Raw genomic sequence first — 15,167 nt, forward strand, 5'->3', positions numbered from 1 at the left:
TTCCCGCCCCCAGACTGCCCCCCGCCCCTAGCTATGGGTGGGTAGACCTGGCAGAAGGCTCGTCCCAGGCTTTGGGGGTGTGCGTGGGGGCCGGCGGGGAGGGGGGGCGGGAGGAAAGGCTGAGTTCCAGGGATGGGAGAGCTCGGTTCTGGCGGAGGGCGGGGTGGAGGGAGATGCCAGGAGCGGCTGACGCTCCGGCGGCCAGGCTGGCTCGCTGGGCTCCGCGGGCTCCCGAGGCGGGGAGCGGGGGTCGGGCTGCAGGAGGAGGCGCCTGGCCCACGGAGCAGAGCCGGGGAGCGGTTCGAGCGGCCCGCCAGCCCCCGAGTATGCACAGGAGCGTGTGTGGTTGGAGGGCCGGCAATTTCAGCAACAATGTGGCCGGGGCCGGTTCGGCGGGAGGAGCGCGGACGGAGGGCCAGGCCGCAGGGCGGCGCGCGGCTTACCTTGACTCGGCCTCGAGGCGCGCGCGGGGCCGGCGTGCTCGGGGGCCGGGCGGTAGCGGCGGGCGGGCGGCGGCGGCACGGCGGTGGCGGCGAGGGCGCGCCCGGGCTCGGTGGCCTCGGCGGGCTCCGGCTCGCGCCGCGGCCGCGGCTGCTGCCGGGGGGCGCGGCGGGCGCAGCAGAGCGGCGGGCGGCGGCGGCGGCGCGAGCGGCTTCCTCCAGTCCCCGCGCGGGCGGCGGCGTCGTCGAGCGGTGCAGACAAAGGAGGGGCGGAGGGAGGAGACGGAGGGTGTGGGAGAGGCCGCTTCACTGGCTCGGGCGGGCGGACGGCGGCGGCCGCGCTCCTCTCGCTCCTCAGCTGCGGGGACCGAGAGAGGGAGCTGTGCCTGAGGAGACGCCAAAATCCCCCTTAGCGCTGCCCGCGGGAGGGGGAGGGGGAACAAGATGGCGGCGGCCGGGGGGGCGGGAGTTCAGCTCATGGATCTCGGCGGGCGGCGGAGGGGAGACCGGGCCGGCGGCGGCTGCGGCTGCAACGGGCGGGGGAGGGGGCAGGTCCCGCGTCTCCCCTCAGCAGACAATACAAGCGCCTCAGAGCGAGTCCCCGAACCTGCCCTAGCCAAAATGGCGGCTGAGAAAGAGCGGAAGTGACGTAAGTGCTCATTAGCATAAGAGGACTCATTGTCCAGCTGAGTGTGTGTGTGGGGGGACGCAGTACCCTTTCCACACGTGTCCCCAGGGACAACTCTCTTACTCCCAATTATGCTGGCACCTAACTTTTTCTGAAGGAGGGTGGCGCCAGCACCCCACCACCCCGCCTAAGGGAAATTATATAATCCCCACTGAGGAAGAAATCTCGCGAGAACCAAGAGGATTTGCCATTGACCCACTAGGAGGCGCCGCAGATAAAGGCCGCAGTGCGCTTCCAGGGCCCGTGTGCAAGGCAGGCGCCTTCCACTGGCCGCAGCGCCGGCGGCGGAGCACAAGCCGAGGCCGCAGCACCCCTCGCACTCAGTCAGGTGGCCGTGCTGGGATCCCTGCGCGGGCCCAGCTGGGCCTGGACTACATCTGGCGGGAGGGGGCGTGTGGGCAGCCCTGAGGCACCACGTGCCGAGAGCCCCAGCGCTCAGTGGCTGCGCTGCAGCGGGAAGGGCAGGGACACCTGGCTGGTGGTGGCTGATGCTCCAGCTTAAATGAGGTGTGAGTGCCTCGTGCTTCACACACGGACTGGAGATGAGAAGCAACCCCATGGGTGATGCCCAAACCCTTCCTGGTGGGCTGTTCAGTGGACAGGGGCTGTGTTTTACAGAAGGCAGGCTGTTGCCCTTCGACTTGACATTCTTCCAAGGCAGTGATCATGGGCTCTTCTCTTTGGCCTGAAGAAAACAAATGGGATCCCTAGTGTTTTGAGGCCATTAGACTGGTGAAGCCTAAGGATGAGAAATGACGTTGCCAATGGACCTCACGATCCTTAAAAACTACACTTTGTATAGTTCTAGGGACAGTCATTTTTAGTGCTCCCACAATCTGACAACTTCAGACAGCACATGGACAATTTGCCTTTGTAAATTTAGGTCAACCCCAACCAACACATTATCTCCTCAACATTTTGGAATCCACCTATAATAATAGCAGGACGCATCTGAGAGTATATCATTGGCTAAACATACTGAAAAATACTAAATGCCAATAGTGAAGGATGAACCAAGCCTGTTTTCTAAAGATGTGCTCTGTAAATACACTTAACTTTTGCTGCTACTCTAAATGTCAAGGTAACAGTTTCAAGCCATACCCCAATATCACCAAAAAATCTTACCTTAATTGAAAATAGTACAAATTATGGTTACATGCACTCAATGTAACCTCTGAGTTAGCAGATTTAACAAAATGTGTCATCCAACACAGTATTTCATTCATTTCGGAAATTGTGATAAAATACATCCTTAAAACCCAAATCAGTATTTCAAAGGAAAACAATAGCTGAAAAAAGTTGTAAAAGAAAAAGGGGGGTAGGGGCACAAAGCATTTGGTTTAGAGAGACAAAGATGACTCAATTACATGTTGCAGAAGACAGGCAAAACGAATATGAAATAAGCAAATTTTTTAATCTTAAGTTTAGCTTTCCTTAGATATACTTATATTTCATAGTGATAATACTAAGGGAGAACATCTGGATTTCATCCTTGGCCTCATTCACAAAGTAGAAAGGGATGCTGGATTCACATGTAAATGATTTTAGTGTTTTAAGTCACCACATTTAGTACAAAAATGTATCTAAATAGTCTAGATTCTTTTCTAATAACTTCCAAATGGTGAAAGTCTTCACTGCTCAAATACTTTCTTGAGTGTAAACTTCAATAAGTCATAATGTTGTAATGATTGTGGGAATAAGAAGTGAAAAGATTAAAAAGGCAAAAGGTATCTACTCTAGTGGAGGTCTGAGAAGGCATTACTTCTAGTGGGTTCTCTGAGGTACTTAGTTCATCTCTGCTCCAGATCCTTGACAATGAAAACAACTTTGGGTTTGGATGAATGAGAACAGATTCTAAATACTTTTAAAAAGGATATTGTATTTCTTTATGCTAGCTTAAAAGCAATTTTACATAAAACAGTGATTTTTCTAGTAATTAATGATGAGAGAAGTCCTGAGGAAGGTGGATCCCTAGTGCGCCCTGCACAGCTCTGTGTAAAAGGGAAATGCAACAGTAGAGACCCTTACTGGAATGTCCCCTATGGATTCAACTATGGCAGTGGTTCTCAACCTTCCTAATGCTGCGACCCTTTAATGCAGTTCCTCATGTTGTGGTGACCCCCAACCATAAAATTATTTCCGTTGCTATTTCATAACTGTAATTTTGCTACTGTTATGAATCATAATATAAATATCTGATATGCAGGATGTATTTTCATTGTTACAAACTGAACATAATTAAAGCATAGTGATTAATCACAAAAACAATATGTAATTATATATGTGTTTTCCGATGGTCTTAGGCGACCCCTGTGAAAGGGTCGTTCGACCCCCAAAGCGGTTGCGACCCACAGGTTGAGAACCGCTGAACTATGGGACTAGGCAATGTTCAAAATGGCACCAATGGTTTAATACTCTGGTATTCATTTCTGGTAGGATCTGTTAGAAATGGAAATGAAAAAAATCAAACTTTAAATTTCTTGACTTTAGCAGCCAAATTAAACCAGGGAAATGTAATTAGGAATACTGTTCACTAATTTTTTATTAAATAACTTAGAGATGCCTCTTCCTTTTTTTTTTTTTTTATTAAATAACTTAGAGATGCCTCTTCCTTTTATTCAAAGGAAAGTCAACTTGATCTTAAGCTTATATGCCCATAGTAAGCCTTACCCAAAAATTTAAAAGATATTTCATGATCCAAAAGCTATGTTACAGTTAGAGGCTGATCGTTTTTTGAAATACCTACTTTGGAGGTGAACAGAATATTTGCACTGGCTTTACTAACCCTTTGAGTGCCAGCCAATATCCTAGGACCTATGCTAAATTTGCCAAGGCATTCTGAGTTAAGATTTTTAAATTCTTTTTTTCCCACATAAAGAGTGAACTACTAGCATCTAATAGTGACACTGCAGGAGGAGCGCGATAGCGCTCCCAGCACTTTTGGCGAAAGACCGGAGGAGCACGATCGCGCTCCCAGGCACTCTAGGGGCTAAACAACTTAACCTGCATTTAAACTATCAGAACATTTTTCTGAACAGAGAGAAAAACTATAAGAAAGGAACTTTTGTTTTTTTATAGTAAAGATGAATGCTTTTTTGAGGGTCCTGAAATAATATGAAAAGAATTATTTTGTGAAAGAAAATCATTATTTAGTTTGTAAGAGCAACTACATTTATGCTTTAATATCAACATTTTTCTTTACTAATAGAAGTTATTGCTCAGAAGAGCAAACACAACTATGCTATCAACTATTGTCAAGTTGTTTCCAATTCAAATATATATTTTAAATAGACTTGCTTTGACAGTTGAATTGCTTCACCAATTCAACAGCTGCAAAGAACCAAACTCTAAAACTGTGCTCTAAATGTATTGTTTTATCTGATTTAAGAAATTTCAGATACATTTTAAAAGAAAGGGGAAAGGTGTGTATTTCTTTTTCAATTCACACAGAAACAGTCATATATATTTCATGAATAAGAATTCCTCTTCTGACATATATTAGGTACATTGAGTTAAGAATATAGTTTTTATAGAAAATATTCCAAAATCTTCCCCCTGTAAGAAATTCTGCATCACATACTCTAATGAAAGCAGCAATATTTTATGCAAAAAACCCATATGCATTTATTTGTAGGTCTTAATACAGCAAAATGTTAAAGAAAACTGAGAACAGTGCTCATTTTTCTAATTTAATATATAAAATGGAACTTCTTCAGAAAAAAAGATTTGCATGAAATTTACCTTACCTATGATTTATGCTCTAAGAGTACATTTTATAAAAGTCAGCAACCAGGCTTCCTCTATGTTTAAATTGAAATGAATGTGATAAATAAGAATAACTTTCTTTTATGTAGTTGCAAAGAGAGTCAATAATCCTTTCAAGAAAGAGACTATTTCATTTCCTCCCAACTTGGATTCACCGTAAACACGATCCACAAATGTTATTGGAACCTAGTTAAAAAAATATATGTTAAGTCAGTCTTCAAAAATATTAGAAAAGAAGCGTAGCAGGCATATAAAAATTACTAATACAACCAAAACAAGATTAGTTCTATGATAGCAATTCCTTTAAATTGAAGCAATTCCTTCAATTCTCACAGCAAATGTGTGCACCTCCTCCAAGTCTTTAAAATTAAACAGGCACTTTATTATCTAAAAATGGGCTAGTATCAACCAAATCGACATCTGTTTGAAAGCATTGATCCTGCATATTAAGTTGGTTTACTCAAGTTTGACTACATTTCAAGGAAAAATTATACTACAAAAGTAAAATAGCCTTCCACTTAATTTTTTCATTAGTCTGTCAAATTTAGCTGTCACTACGTTTTAGTATTAAGTTAAAAATTTTGTAATTTCCACAAGAGATGTGGCATTCTAGTTAGCTACTTCCTGCTCTGAGAAAGAGTCTTCGTGTTAAACAAGGAGAGTATTCCCTGAGTTCACGAGCTCGCTGTAAATATCAGACCCCTCCCCTCCCCCGCGCTATTCCTGTGCTTTTCGTTTACTCAGAGGAAATTGGCAATGGAACTCAGCAGAGGAAATTGGCAATGGAACTCAGCATTCACTTTTAAGTTGGATGGGTGTGGACTATGGCAAGAGGAAAAGCAGTGAATACACTCATCCCAGAATGCTGAGTGGTGAGAAGAAAGGGCAAGGATGGAGAAGATACCAGTAACTTTTAATTATTTAAAAGGGAATGCTGCCTTTCTGTTAATCTTGGTAGGTCAAATGTATTGCTGTGAAAGGGATGTGAATTTTCACCCGTTAGTGCATGGGCATTCCCAACAGCTGGAAGCCTTTCACATTTATTTGGTAGTAATGAAAATTAAACTTTTTATAATGAAAAGTCTAAACCTTATTATTTATGAGGACTACAACATACTATTTACAATTAATTGCATACCTCGCCAATAGTATAATGCAACTGTCTTGCTCGAACAATCATTTCCATCTGGAAAACGTAGCCTTTAGAAACACATTTTTCTATTAATTTCTGTAGAACTTCTTTTCGATATAACCTGTATGAAATTTAAAAATATATATATAAACACCTAGATAAATACACTTGTCTACATGCATCCTGACCTTTCAAAAAGTTCACTGGTGCTCTAGCCGGTTTGGCCTGCGGACCGAAGGGTCCTGGGTTTGATTCTGGTCAAGGGCATGTACCTCCCCAGCCCGGGCCCTGGTCGGGGCTCATGCAGGAGGCCACCAATTGATGTGCTTCTCTCACATCGATATTTCTCTCTGTCTTTCCCTCTCTCTTTCACTTTCTCTAAAAATAGATGGAAAATAGCCTCAGGTGAGGATTAAATTAAAACAAAAAGTTCACTGGTATTTTTAAAACCTCAAAATTTTACTAGTCATCCTATATAGTAAAAGCATAGTATGCAATTTGTCCCCTCGACCAGAGTTCTTCCAGGAGTTCGACCAAGGGGTGGGCCGGCAGGGGGAAGGGAGGGAGGCCACCCCTAGCAGCCAGCCGCCAGCCGCTAGGGACCCTACCAGTGCACGAATAACAGTTGATATACATTTGTCCTGAAACAAACAGAAGGGTCATGAAATATCTTGTAAATAATTTAGAAAATGAATTCTTAGTATCTTTTAGAGAATTATTTTCCTACCATACTATCAGAAATTATAAAAATATAGTAAATTAAATCATTCAAAGCAGAACCACCTATTGTTTTTAACTCTTAAAATTAAATTTTAAAGTGGAAAGAGTAAGACGAGAAAAAGACTCTAGCAATTAACAGGGGTTTCCTCATAAATGTTTATGATGAGCTTCTCTTTCTAGTGATCTACTAAATAAATTTCCCGGGATACACTAGCCCCTCCAGGGTTAGGTTGGTTAGGTTAGGTTAAGACAGGAACTGGGAGGCAATCCTGGTTGGACACAGCTATCACCAGTCAGATGTCACAGTTAGATACTTATAACTGGGGAATGAATGTGCAGTCTAACTGTATGAACTGTAGGCTAGACACAGAGCTCATCAGGATTTACAAAGCAAGACAGGAGCAGGGAAGTCCTGTGCTTGAACCCAATCAGGAGCTCCCAGTTATCAGTCTCTTAGGTAAACAAACAAACAAGCAAACAAACAAAACCGCCAAACAGTCTCAATAAGAAGGCAGCAATTTCTCTTTTTTGGGAGCAAATTAGGAGAGGCAGTTTGGCATAACTTTGTTCTCTTCCCAGTTAAAGGCCACCTGGATTTACAATGCCTGAGGGTAACCCATATTCACTTTTTTTCAGGCTTCCTCTAGGGAACCCTACCTTTTTTGGCTTTTCAAGCTTTTAAGTGGATATTAAATGACAGAGAGAGGAACCTGAGAATGACTAGTATGTGCACTCTTTCATCCACACAGGTCCCATAAGAATTCAAAAGTATAAGCTTGAAATAAATCTAAAGTGAGGAGAAATGGATGGTAGAATATTTAGTCAATAAGTATTTACTAAGCAACCTACTGTGTTTAAGGCTCCTTTTTATGTTTTAGGATTTTAGCAGTAGAAACTAAATAAATTTATCACATAAAGTTAATTAAATAGGGGAGGGAGATTGGGATTATGGGAAAGACTATGATCATGATGGGATATTTCAGCATCACATTTTAAACTGGGTTTTGGCTAGGAATTCTGCCCCTTTAAGTCATTTTATTCCTCATAAAGAGTTATTTTGTAAGACATTTATTTCTCTTTATTGCCACCCCTTCTCCACCACAGTAGCTTTAAAACTATGGCTAATGATGTAATACTGCATACATGAAGCCATGAGCCAATAAATAGGATAATTAGGATCCAAGTGGTCTTCGCTATTAAATGGCTTTACATCAGACTGCAGTCTTTTTGGGTTCCCTTTTATTTGGTAAAAGACACATGCCTCCTCAATACTAGGAACTTCATCTAATGAGAAGTTGAACTTTAATAAAACATGTATTTAATAAATCACAGGGACAGTGAGCTCTAATGATTTAAAAGTAGTGAAATCAACAGGCTCACTTTTGCATGTGTGGCTGTTCGGATATTTGCACAGAATACACTCAATCACTGCTCTCTCTAAAAGGACACCCAGAGCTCACCCCCTCCTCTATTCCCTACATGGTCTGGTGGCAATGAGATGCTGCCATCCAATCCTCTCTCTGCTGTGTTTTTCTTCACAACTGGGTCCCCATGTGATGCTGCAAGTCTCATATGTCATTAGAATGTATAAACATGAGGACAGTGCTTGGCATGCAATAAATGTTTGCTGAATCTAAAATGAATCACCTTTTAGCTTTTTTGAAAGCACCTGCAGAGCTTTCAATAGGGGAACTAGGCCAAAAAACAAAGCCCCTACCTATCTCCACAACCCATGGAGCCACCCTGGATCTTCCATCAGTCATCATGCCGATGGCCTGTTAAGTCCACATTGGCCATTCTGTCCTCACAGAGATTTTGCAAGTGCCACTACTCTTTGCATTGCTGCTACATGGAATCAGTGATCTTAATCAGATAACACATTATTTCTTTGTCTTGAAATGTGGAACAAAAGGGATACATTTACAGGGATACATCTGTCTTTTACACACCAAATTCTGCTTTCTAACCAATTTACATTTTAATTCTAAAGAGGCTTCATTTTCAATATTTGGCCTCTAATTTGTGATGTCTCCTCTCTTCATTTTTTGGGGAGTGACAGACAGGGAGAGGGCAGTTGTCTGTGGCTCATAAACAATCTTATTTTACCAAATAAAGACATTAAAAAAACTTCTCTTCACTTTTGACCCTCTTAGTGTCTCTGAACTGCTATTTAAGACTTACAGTTATACTACAGGTACTAATTATTTTTAATGGTCAGCTCCTACTTTTTGTGTGTGAATTCTAATGAAGAATCAAAAATCAACATTATTTAATGGAAAAAGTAAATATCAAGTAATACAAAGTATTAACAAATGCATGGGGTTTGGGCTTTAATGAAAATGAACAGGCATTTTATAGTTTTGATGATAACAAATATCTGGCAGGCCTTAATCATTTGGCATGGTCATATAATAGTTCATCTACTGTAGCAGTTCTAAAATTAAACACATATACCACTCCCTCCCAAGAATAAACAAAAATAAAAAAGTACAGGGACGCAGCAGGAGGCTTTGTACCAATTAAATAAGAATATTTTATAAAAAATATAATGGAGAACAAGGTAACCAAAAAGACTCTACATAAATAAGGTTTTAAACTTTTCTGTGGACAATGCTACAAATATTTATATAAATTGCAGAAAATTCCTGGAAGAGATGCTGTTCTCTGGAGCACATTACCAGTGATAGCAATGTTTAGAATGAGTAGTGAGTGGTCATTTGGGCATCCCAGAGGGCACTCCTATGGACAGAATATTAATGTTAATATTGACAAGCACACTAACTTGAGCCCTGCCTTAGGTGCTCTTTAAAAAGCACAATATTTTTCAAGACGTGTAGGCTTCATTAGCAGCTTCTAAGGGAATACAGTCTGCCTTTTTAGAGTCCCAGGACAAAAACAGGGAAGAAATGCAAAGCATTTTTTTTAAAATAAATCATTGTGCCCAGCAGTTGAGTGTCTACCCAGGCACCAAGAGGTCACCAGTTCGATTCCCAATCAGGGCACATGCCCAGGTTGTGGGCTAGATCCCCAATAGGGGGTATGCAGGAGGCAGCCGATCAATGATGTTTCTCTCTCATCGATGTGTCTATCTCTCTATCCCTCTCCCTCCCTCTCTAAGAAAAAAAAAAAATCCATAAAAACATATTTAAAAATAAAATAAGCCACTGTAAAGCAAGAAATTTAGGCAAACAGTTATAAGCAGTAGAAATATAAAATTATAGGTTTTCACTGTACCTGAAACTTCCTGTTAAATCAGATGCTCCTGGTCTCAGCAAAATCTGAGTTACAAAATTGGCCCCACGGCTGTCAAATAAAATGATCAGATTTTCTTTATAAAATAGTTTCTAAGCAAGAGAAACACATCCAAGAGTACTAAAACTGCTATCCTAATTTCATAAATAAATGCAACACTACTTCACAAAAATATTAATTCTATAGAACAAATAAATTTTTAGTCAGTGCAAGGAGATCTGATGTTTCTCAATTTTCAGAAAATAGGAACATTTGGAGGGAACCTATAAAGCAATCACTCTTAAACTTTAGTTATGAAAGGGCCTAGGTTTTTAACTTGTGTATTTGCCAGAAGCCATTTAGAATTTCAAACATCTGTCAACTAGCAAGCGATCAGGGATCTGGAGTTTCCTTTTCAGATTCTAATAAGCACAAAGGAAGAGTGGCTTCAACTAGGTAATAGGTCAGTCTGCATAAAAATGATGCTTTTTTCAAAAAAAAAAAATGAAGGTGTCTAAGTGGAAGAGGGCTTTGGTTTTTGGCAATCTCTGGAAATTGTCCAAGGTTCAGTCCGAGACTGTCTTAGTGTGCTTGGGCTGCTATAACAAAATACCACGTTACTGGAGGCTAGGAAGTCCAAGGAAGTGAAACCTCTTCCTGGCTTACAGATGGCTGTCATCTTGCAGTGTGCTCACACAGGGAAGTGGGTGGGGTCCAAGCTTTCCTCTTTTCTTCAGAGAGCACTAATCCTACCATGAATGCCACACACTGAAGACCCCATTTACACCTAATTACCCCCCCAGAGGCCCCATCTCCAAATACCAACACTTACAGGGTAAGGTGCTCTAACATGAATTTTAGCAGACACACTGAGTCCATAACAATGACTTTAGGGCACTGCTTCAAACACATCTAAGAATCAATTACAAGCTATTACTGACTAACAGCTATTATTAACATTTCAAAAAGATGTGTGAAGAGCTCTTGAAAAAAGTGACTTTTGTACTGCAGCTATTTTATTGTGCTCATATTAAAAAAAACTTTTCTGGGCAGCCTGGAGATAAGTTTCCACAGCCAAGGTAACCACCAAGGCCCTCTCATGGAAAGATTATCTTTATATAAATAACACAGGGGCCCAGCCGGCATAGCTCAGTGGTTGCATACTGACCCATGAACCGGAGGTCACAGTTCAATTCTGGGTCACGGCGCATGCCAGGCTGAGGGCTAGATCCCCAAGTGGGGATGGGGGGGGGGGGGGGAGGGAAAGCATGCAGGAGGCAGCCAATGATGATTCTCCATAATCACTGATATCTCTCCCTCGTCTCTTCCTCTCTATGAAATCAATAAAAACATATTTTTAAAAAATATAACACAGGAATATAGCTGGGATAATGGCTAACAAAAACATTCCCCCCCCCCTTTGTTTTAAAAGCAACAACAAAAATTCCAGTGCATAGTCCCCACCTCCCCCAATATGTGTGTAATCAAAGAAATTTAAGTATATATATCTATTGTGTGTGTGTGTGTGTGTGTGCGTGTATCTGCATATGTTTAAGGTAATGTATTTTTAAATAGGAGTCTCTTAAAGTATAGCAAGAGTCAGACAGAATTTGGGTTCAAATTGTGGTTCTGGACCATATAAATGAGACCTAGCACAAGTGATAACAATCTTTTCAGGAGTTTATACTTTAAGTCAGCTCAGGCATGAACAACTAATGATATTTACAACTAAATGGTTCAACTAAAAGCTATGAACTGTCTCTGACTGGGACTCCCTAATTTTAAGAACAGTTTCAATGACTGAAATCAGAGAGGCCTGAGAGATCGCTGTTGGTCTCAACCTTGTCAGCAGTATAATCACCTGGGAAGCCTGTGGAAAATACTGATGCTTTGGCCCCACCTATGAGAGCTATTCAAATGGTCTGCATTGTGTGTGGGCAAGCGAAAGGGAGGATGAATAGGGAGCAGTTGTGTGTAATTTTCTCCTTACATGATTCCAATATTTAGCAGGATTGAAAATCAGTTTTATCCAACCCCTTCACTTCTCTGAAGATTGAGGCATTTACATGTTTTAAATGACTTGCCCAAGATTCACAGTTAAGAGGCAAACTTGAGATGAAAAGAATCTTCAACAGGAATGAAGTAGGTGATAAAAAAAATACTAATGGCCAAAAACATTTTGCAGGTCTTCCATTCTATTTCTGCGCCCCTTGGTTATGGGCTTGCCTTGACCAAGAATTAGCCCCAAAACCTCGGACTCAAGAAGCCTTATGGCTGCAGACTTGGTACTATTGGACGCTGTCCTTAGGACACCATGTAAAGAAGCTGGTCTAGCTTTCCAGAAGGCGAGGGGCCACAGCAGAACTGAGATGCCCCAGACAACAACCACCATCAACTACTGGATGGATGAATGAGGCCACTTGGATCTTCTAGCATAGTTGCCTCTCCAGCTGAAGAAAGCTGCATGAATGAGCCCAGGTGAAGCCAGCAGAGGACTCACCACCAGCCAATCCACAGAACCAGAAGAAATAATGTCGTTGTTTTACGTCACTAAGCTTTGGGATGGTCTGTTATACAGCAGTAGAAAACTGAAACAGGTTTCATTTCCATTTCATGATGAGGAAAGTAAAGCTTAGGAAAGGTAAAACATGCAAGGTGACAGATAATTAAGTGACACAGTCAGGATTTTAACCCAGGTCTGACTCCAAAGCCTCACTACTTTATGCTGCTTTAAAAAAGTTGAAATAATTGTCTTATTTACTTAAAATGATAAAAAATATATATGGAGAACTACCTTAGTAGTCCCAAAATATAGATGAATAGTTCACTTAAAATCAAAGCTGAAGGTCCAGAGAATAAATTTGTGCTGAATCATACCATTTTTACCAAAGGTTCAAAGGTTTATGTTGATTTTCCTTAGTGAAAAATACCCCAAATAAAATACTCTAATCATAGGAAAAATTGTAGGTAAGAAGTTATCTGGAAATATTTACTGGAAGTTAATACTCTGATCCCACCAATACCAAGGCAGTATGGTAATTTAACCTAAATACCTGTTATAAACATATTTATAGTAGTTACACTAAAAAAACAGTAATCATAACACATGTATATACCTGATTAATTTTCTTTTCAAATCCCAGCCATAAACACCTCCATTTCCTTTGTAGCGAGTTCCAGAGACAATGTCAAAATTACCTTCCTTTTGCTTCCTATAGAACAAATAAATTAGCTGTCAATTAGAGAAAGCTACTGGGATTTCAATAGTTATTTTCAAGAGTTACACAAACAGAACTGTCAAGACTTGCATCTAGGAAAAACAATGCCAAGGAAATAGATGAACTATTATTACTGCTGAAAGATCTTTCAAAGTAAGGTTTTCAAACTTCATCCTTTTCTTCCTTCATTGATATTTAAAACAGTACATTTGCTGACTGCACCATGTGAAACCATCCTAAAATGTAATTAATAAAATTAAATTTACACAATCTCCCTGAATTTCTGTTCTTGTACCTGAAGTAAACAATGGTAAAACAGCCTGGCAACCTTCTAGATCTTTCTCTTTGTTTACAGAAAGACAACTCAAAGACAGGACTCCCTATAGTGTTTTATGTCACTTTCACAAATTTGGAATTCAAAAAAATACACGTTTTGCAACTTGCTTTTTGTCAATTAATACACATCATGGAATCATGGATATCCCTACAAAGTTGACAAAGAATTTCCCCATTCTTTGTTGTTGTTAATCCTCACCCAGGGATATTTTTTCCATTGTTTTTTAGAGGTTGGAAGGGAGGAAAGGATGGGGAGAGAAAAAGAGAAACATGTGAGAGAGACACATCGATTGGTTTGGTTGCCTCCTGCACATGCCCCAACTAGGGCCAAGGATTAGGTACACGCCCTTGACCAGGAATCAAATCCGAGACTCTTTGGTGCTCAGGCCGACACCCTAACCACTGACTCCCATGGGCCAGGGTCTCCATTCTTCTTAACAGCTGCAAAAATATTTAATAGAATATTTAACCTGTATACTCATATGGTTGTTTCCATGATGGGTGCCCCGATTTCCAAGAGCACAAGCACAATGAATAGTATATCCTGCTGCTTAGACTACCCAAAGTAGAACATAATGGAATGGCTAAAACAATCCTAACAGATCTCACCATAGAAATTACTTTCCAAAAACGTAGCAACTCACTTCTTCCTGCAATATTTGAGTGTGCTCATTTTCTGCAGTCTTATTGGTGCTGGATGTATTGCTGAATTAAGTTTTTAAGTTTAATAAACTAATGGGTAATAACAACATAGTTAATTATTTTATTTTTTAAATTATATTTTCATTGATTTCAGAGAGGGAGAGGGAGAGAAAAATAGAAACATCGATGATGATGCACGCCTCTCTCCCGGGATTGGTGCCCTGACTGGGAATCGAACCATGACCTCCTAGTTCATAGGTCAACACTCAACCACTGAGTCACATGGGTCGGGCTGCAGTTATTTAATTTGCAACTCTCTGACTACATCCTAGGGTGACTATCTTCTTAGGTTTATTAGCCATTTGAATTTCTTTCACATTATGGCCTGTTTGTACCTTTCCTGTTTCCTACGCCACTGTTTCTATTTATCAAGTCAAAGGGGCTTTGTGTATTGGAGATATAAGCAGAGATGGTATCTCTGAGGTGATTCAATGCAGAGATCAAAGGATAGGAAATTATTGGCCACTAAGGAGCAGGCAAAGAGCACCGCAGGCAAAGGCAACATAGCATTGTGTGAGCGCAGAAATGGAAGGAGTATGCCTGCAGTACAAACAGCAAAGGGGAGAGGCACAAGGTAAGTTCAGAAAGGGAGGCAGGGACCAGATCACACAGCAGTTTGCGGGACAAAAAAACCCCCCAAAACCTGTGGATTTTCCTTGCTGTGTTATATTTGATACTAAATTCTTGCCTAAAAATATTACTTAAAATATTCATGCTTAATGTTAGCTGATATGCCTAGCTTGACGAATTAGAAATGATTCTACATTTCACCATTTTGTAAAACATTTGTATTAGGTAGGACTGGGTTTTCTTTATCATGTTTAAGTGGTTTCCTTCCATTTGTACTTTCTAAAGTTTTTATTAGAAATGGCTAGTGAATTTGATCAAACTTTTATCATCTACAGACTTAATCATGCTATTTTTTTGTTGTTAAT

General features: G+C 41.1%; 2 protein-coding genes across 7 annotated transcripts in view; both read right to left on the minus strand.

Moving 5' to 3' along the window:
- Positions 1-6,146, minus strand: part of LOC118663016 (activity dependent neuroprotector homeobox) — a 45,406-nt gene extending 39,260 nt beyond the window's left edge. The window contains exon 1 of one of the 4 annotated variants that reach the window (XM_036322277.1): positions 6,032-6,146. The gene's annotated coding sequence lies outside the window, so the exon portion shown is untranslated. Of the gene's footprint in view, positions 1-443; positions 569-6,031 lie in introns of those variants that run through there. The other 3 variants (XM_036322273.1, XM_036322272.1, XM_036322269.1) reach the window with 3 other exon arrangements.
- DPM1 (dolichyl-phosphate mannosyltransferase subunit 1, catalytic) overlaps positions 1-15,167 on the minus strand; it is a 38,400-nt gene that overhangs the window by 11,700 nt on the left and 11,533 nt on the right. Inside the window, exons 6-9 of one of the 3 annotated variants that reach the window (XR_004969962.1) lie at positions 13,093-13,188; positions 9,980-10,048; positions 6,032-6,146; positions 444-1,813 (exon numbers count right to left, since the gene is read on the minus strand). Coding sequence is in view for 2 of the 3 variants with exons in the window: in XM_036322280.1 (XP_036178173.1) it covers positions 4,975-5,079; positions 6,032-6,146; positions 9,980-10,048; positions 13,093-13,188 (385 nt within the window). In the remaining variant the exon portion in view is untranslated. Of the gene's footprint in view, positions 1-443; positions 1,814-3,397; positions 3,568-3,665; positions 5,080-6,031; positions 6,147-9,979; positions 10,049-13,092; positions 13,189-15,167 lie in introns of those variants that run through there. The other 2 variants (XM_036322281.1, XM_036322280.1) reach the window with 2 other exon arrangements.

Source organism: Myotis myotis, unplaced genomic scaffold, assembly GCF_014108235.1.
Source record: "Myotis myotis isolate mMyoMyo1 unplaced genomic scaffold, mMyoMyo1.p scaffold_m19_p_9, whole genome shotgun sequence".
In the NCBI taxonomy this organism is placed as follows: domain Eukaryota; kingdom Metazoa; phylum Chordata; class Mammalia; order Chiroptera; family Vespertilionidae; genus Myotis; species Myotis myotis.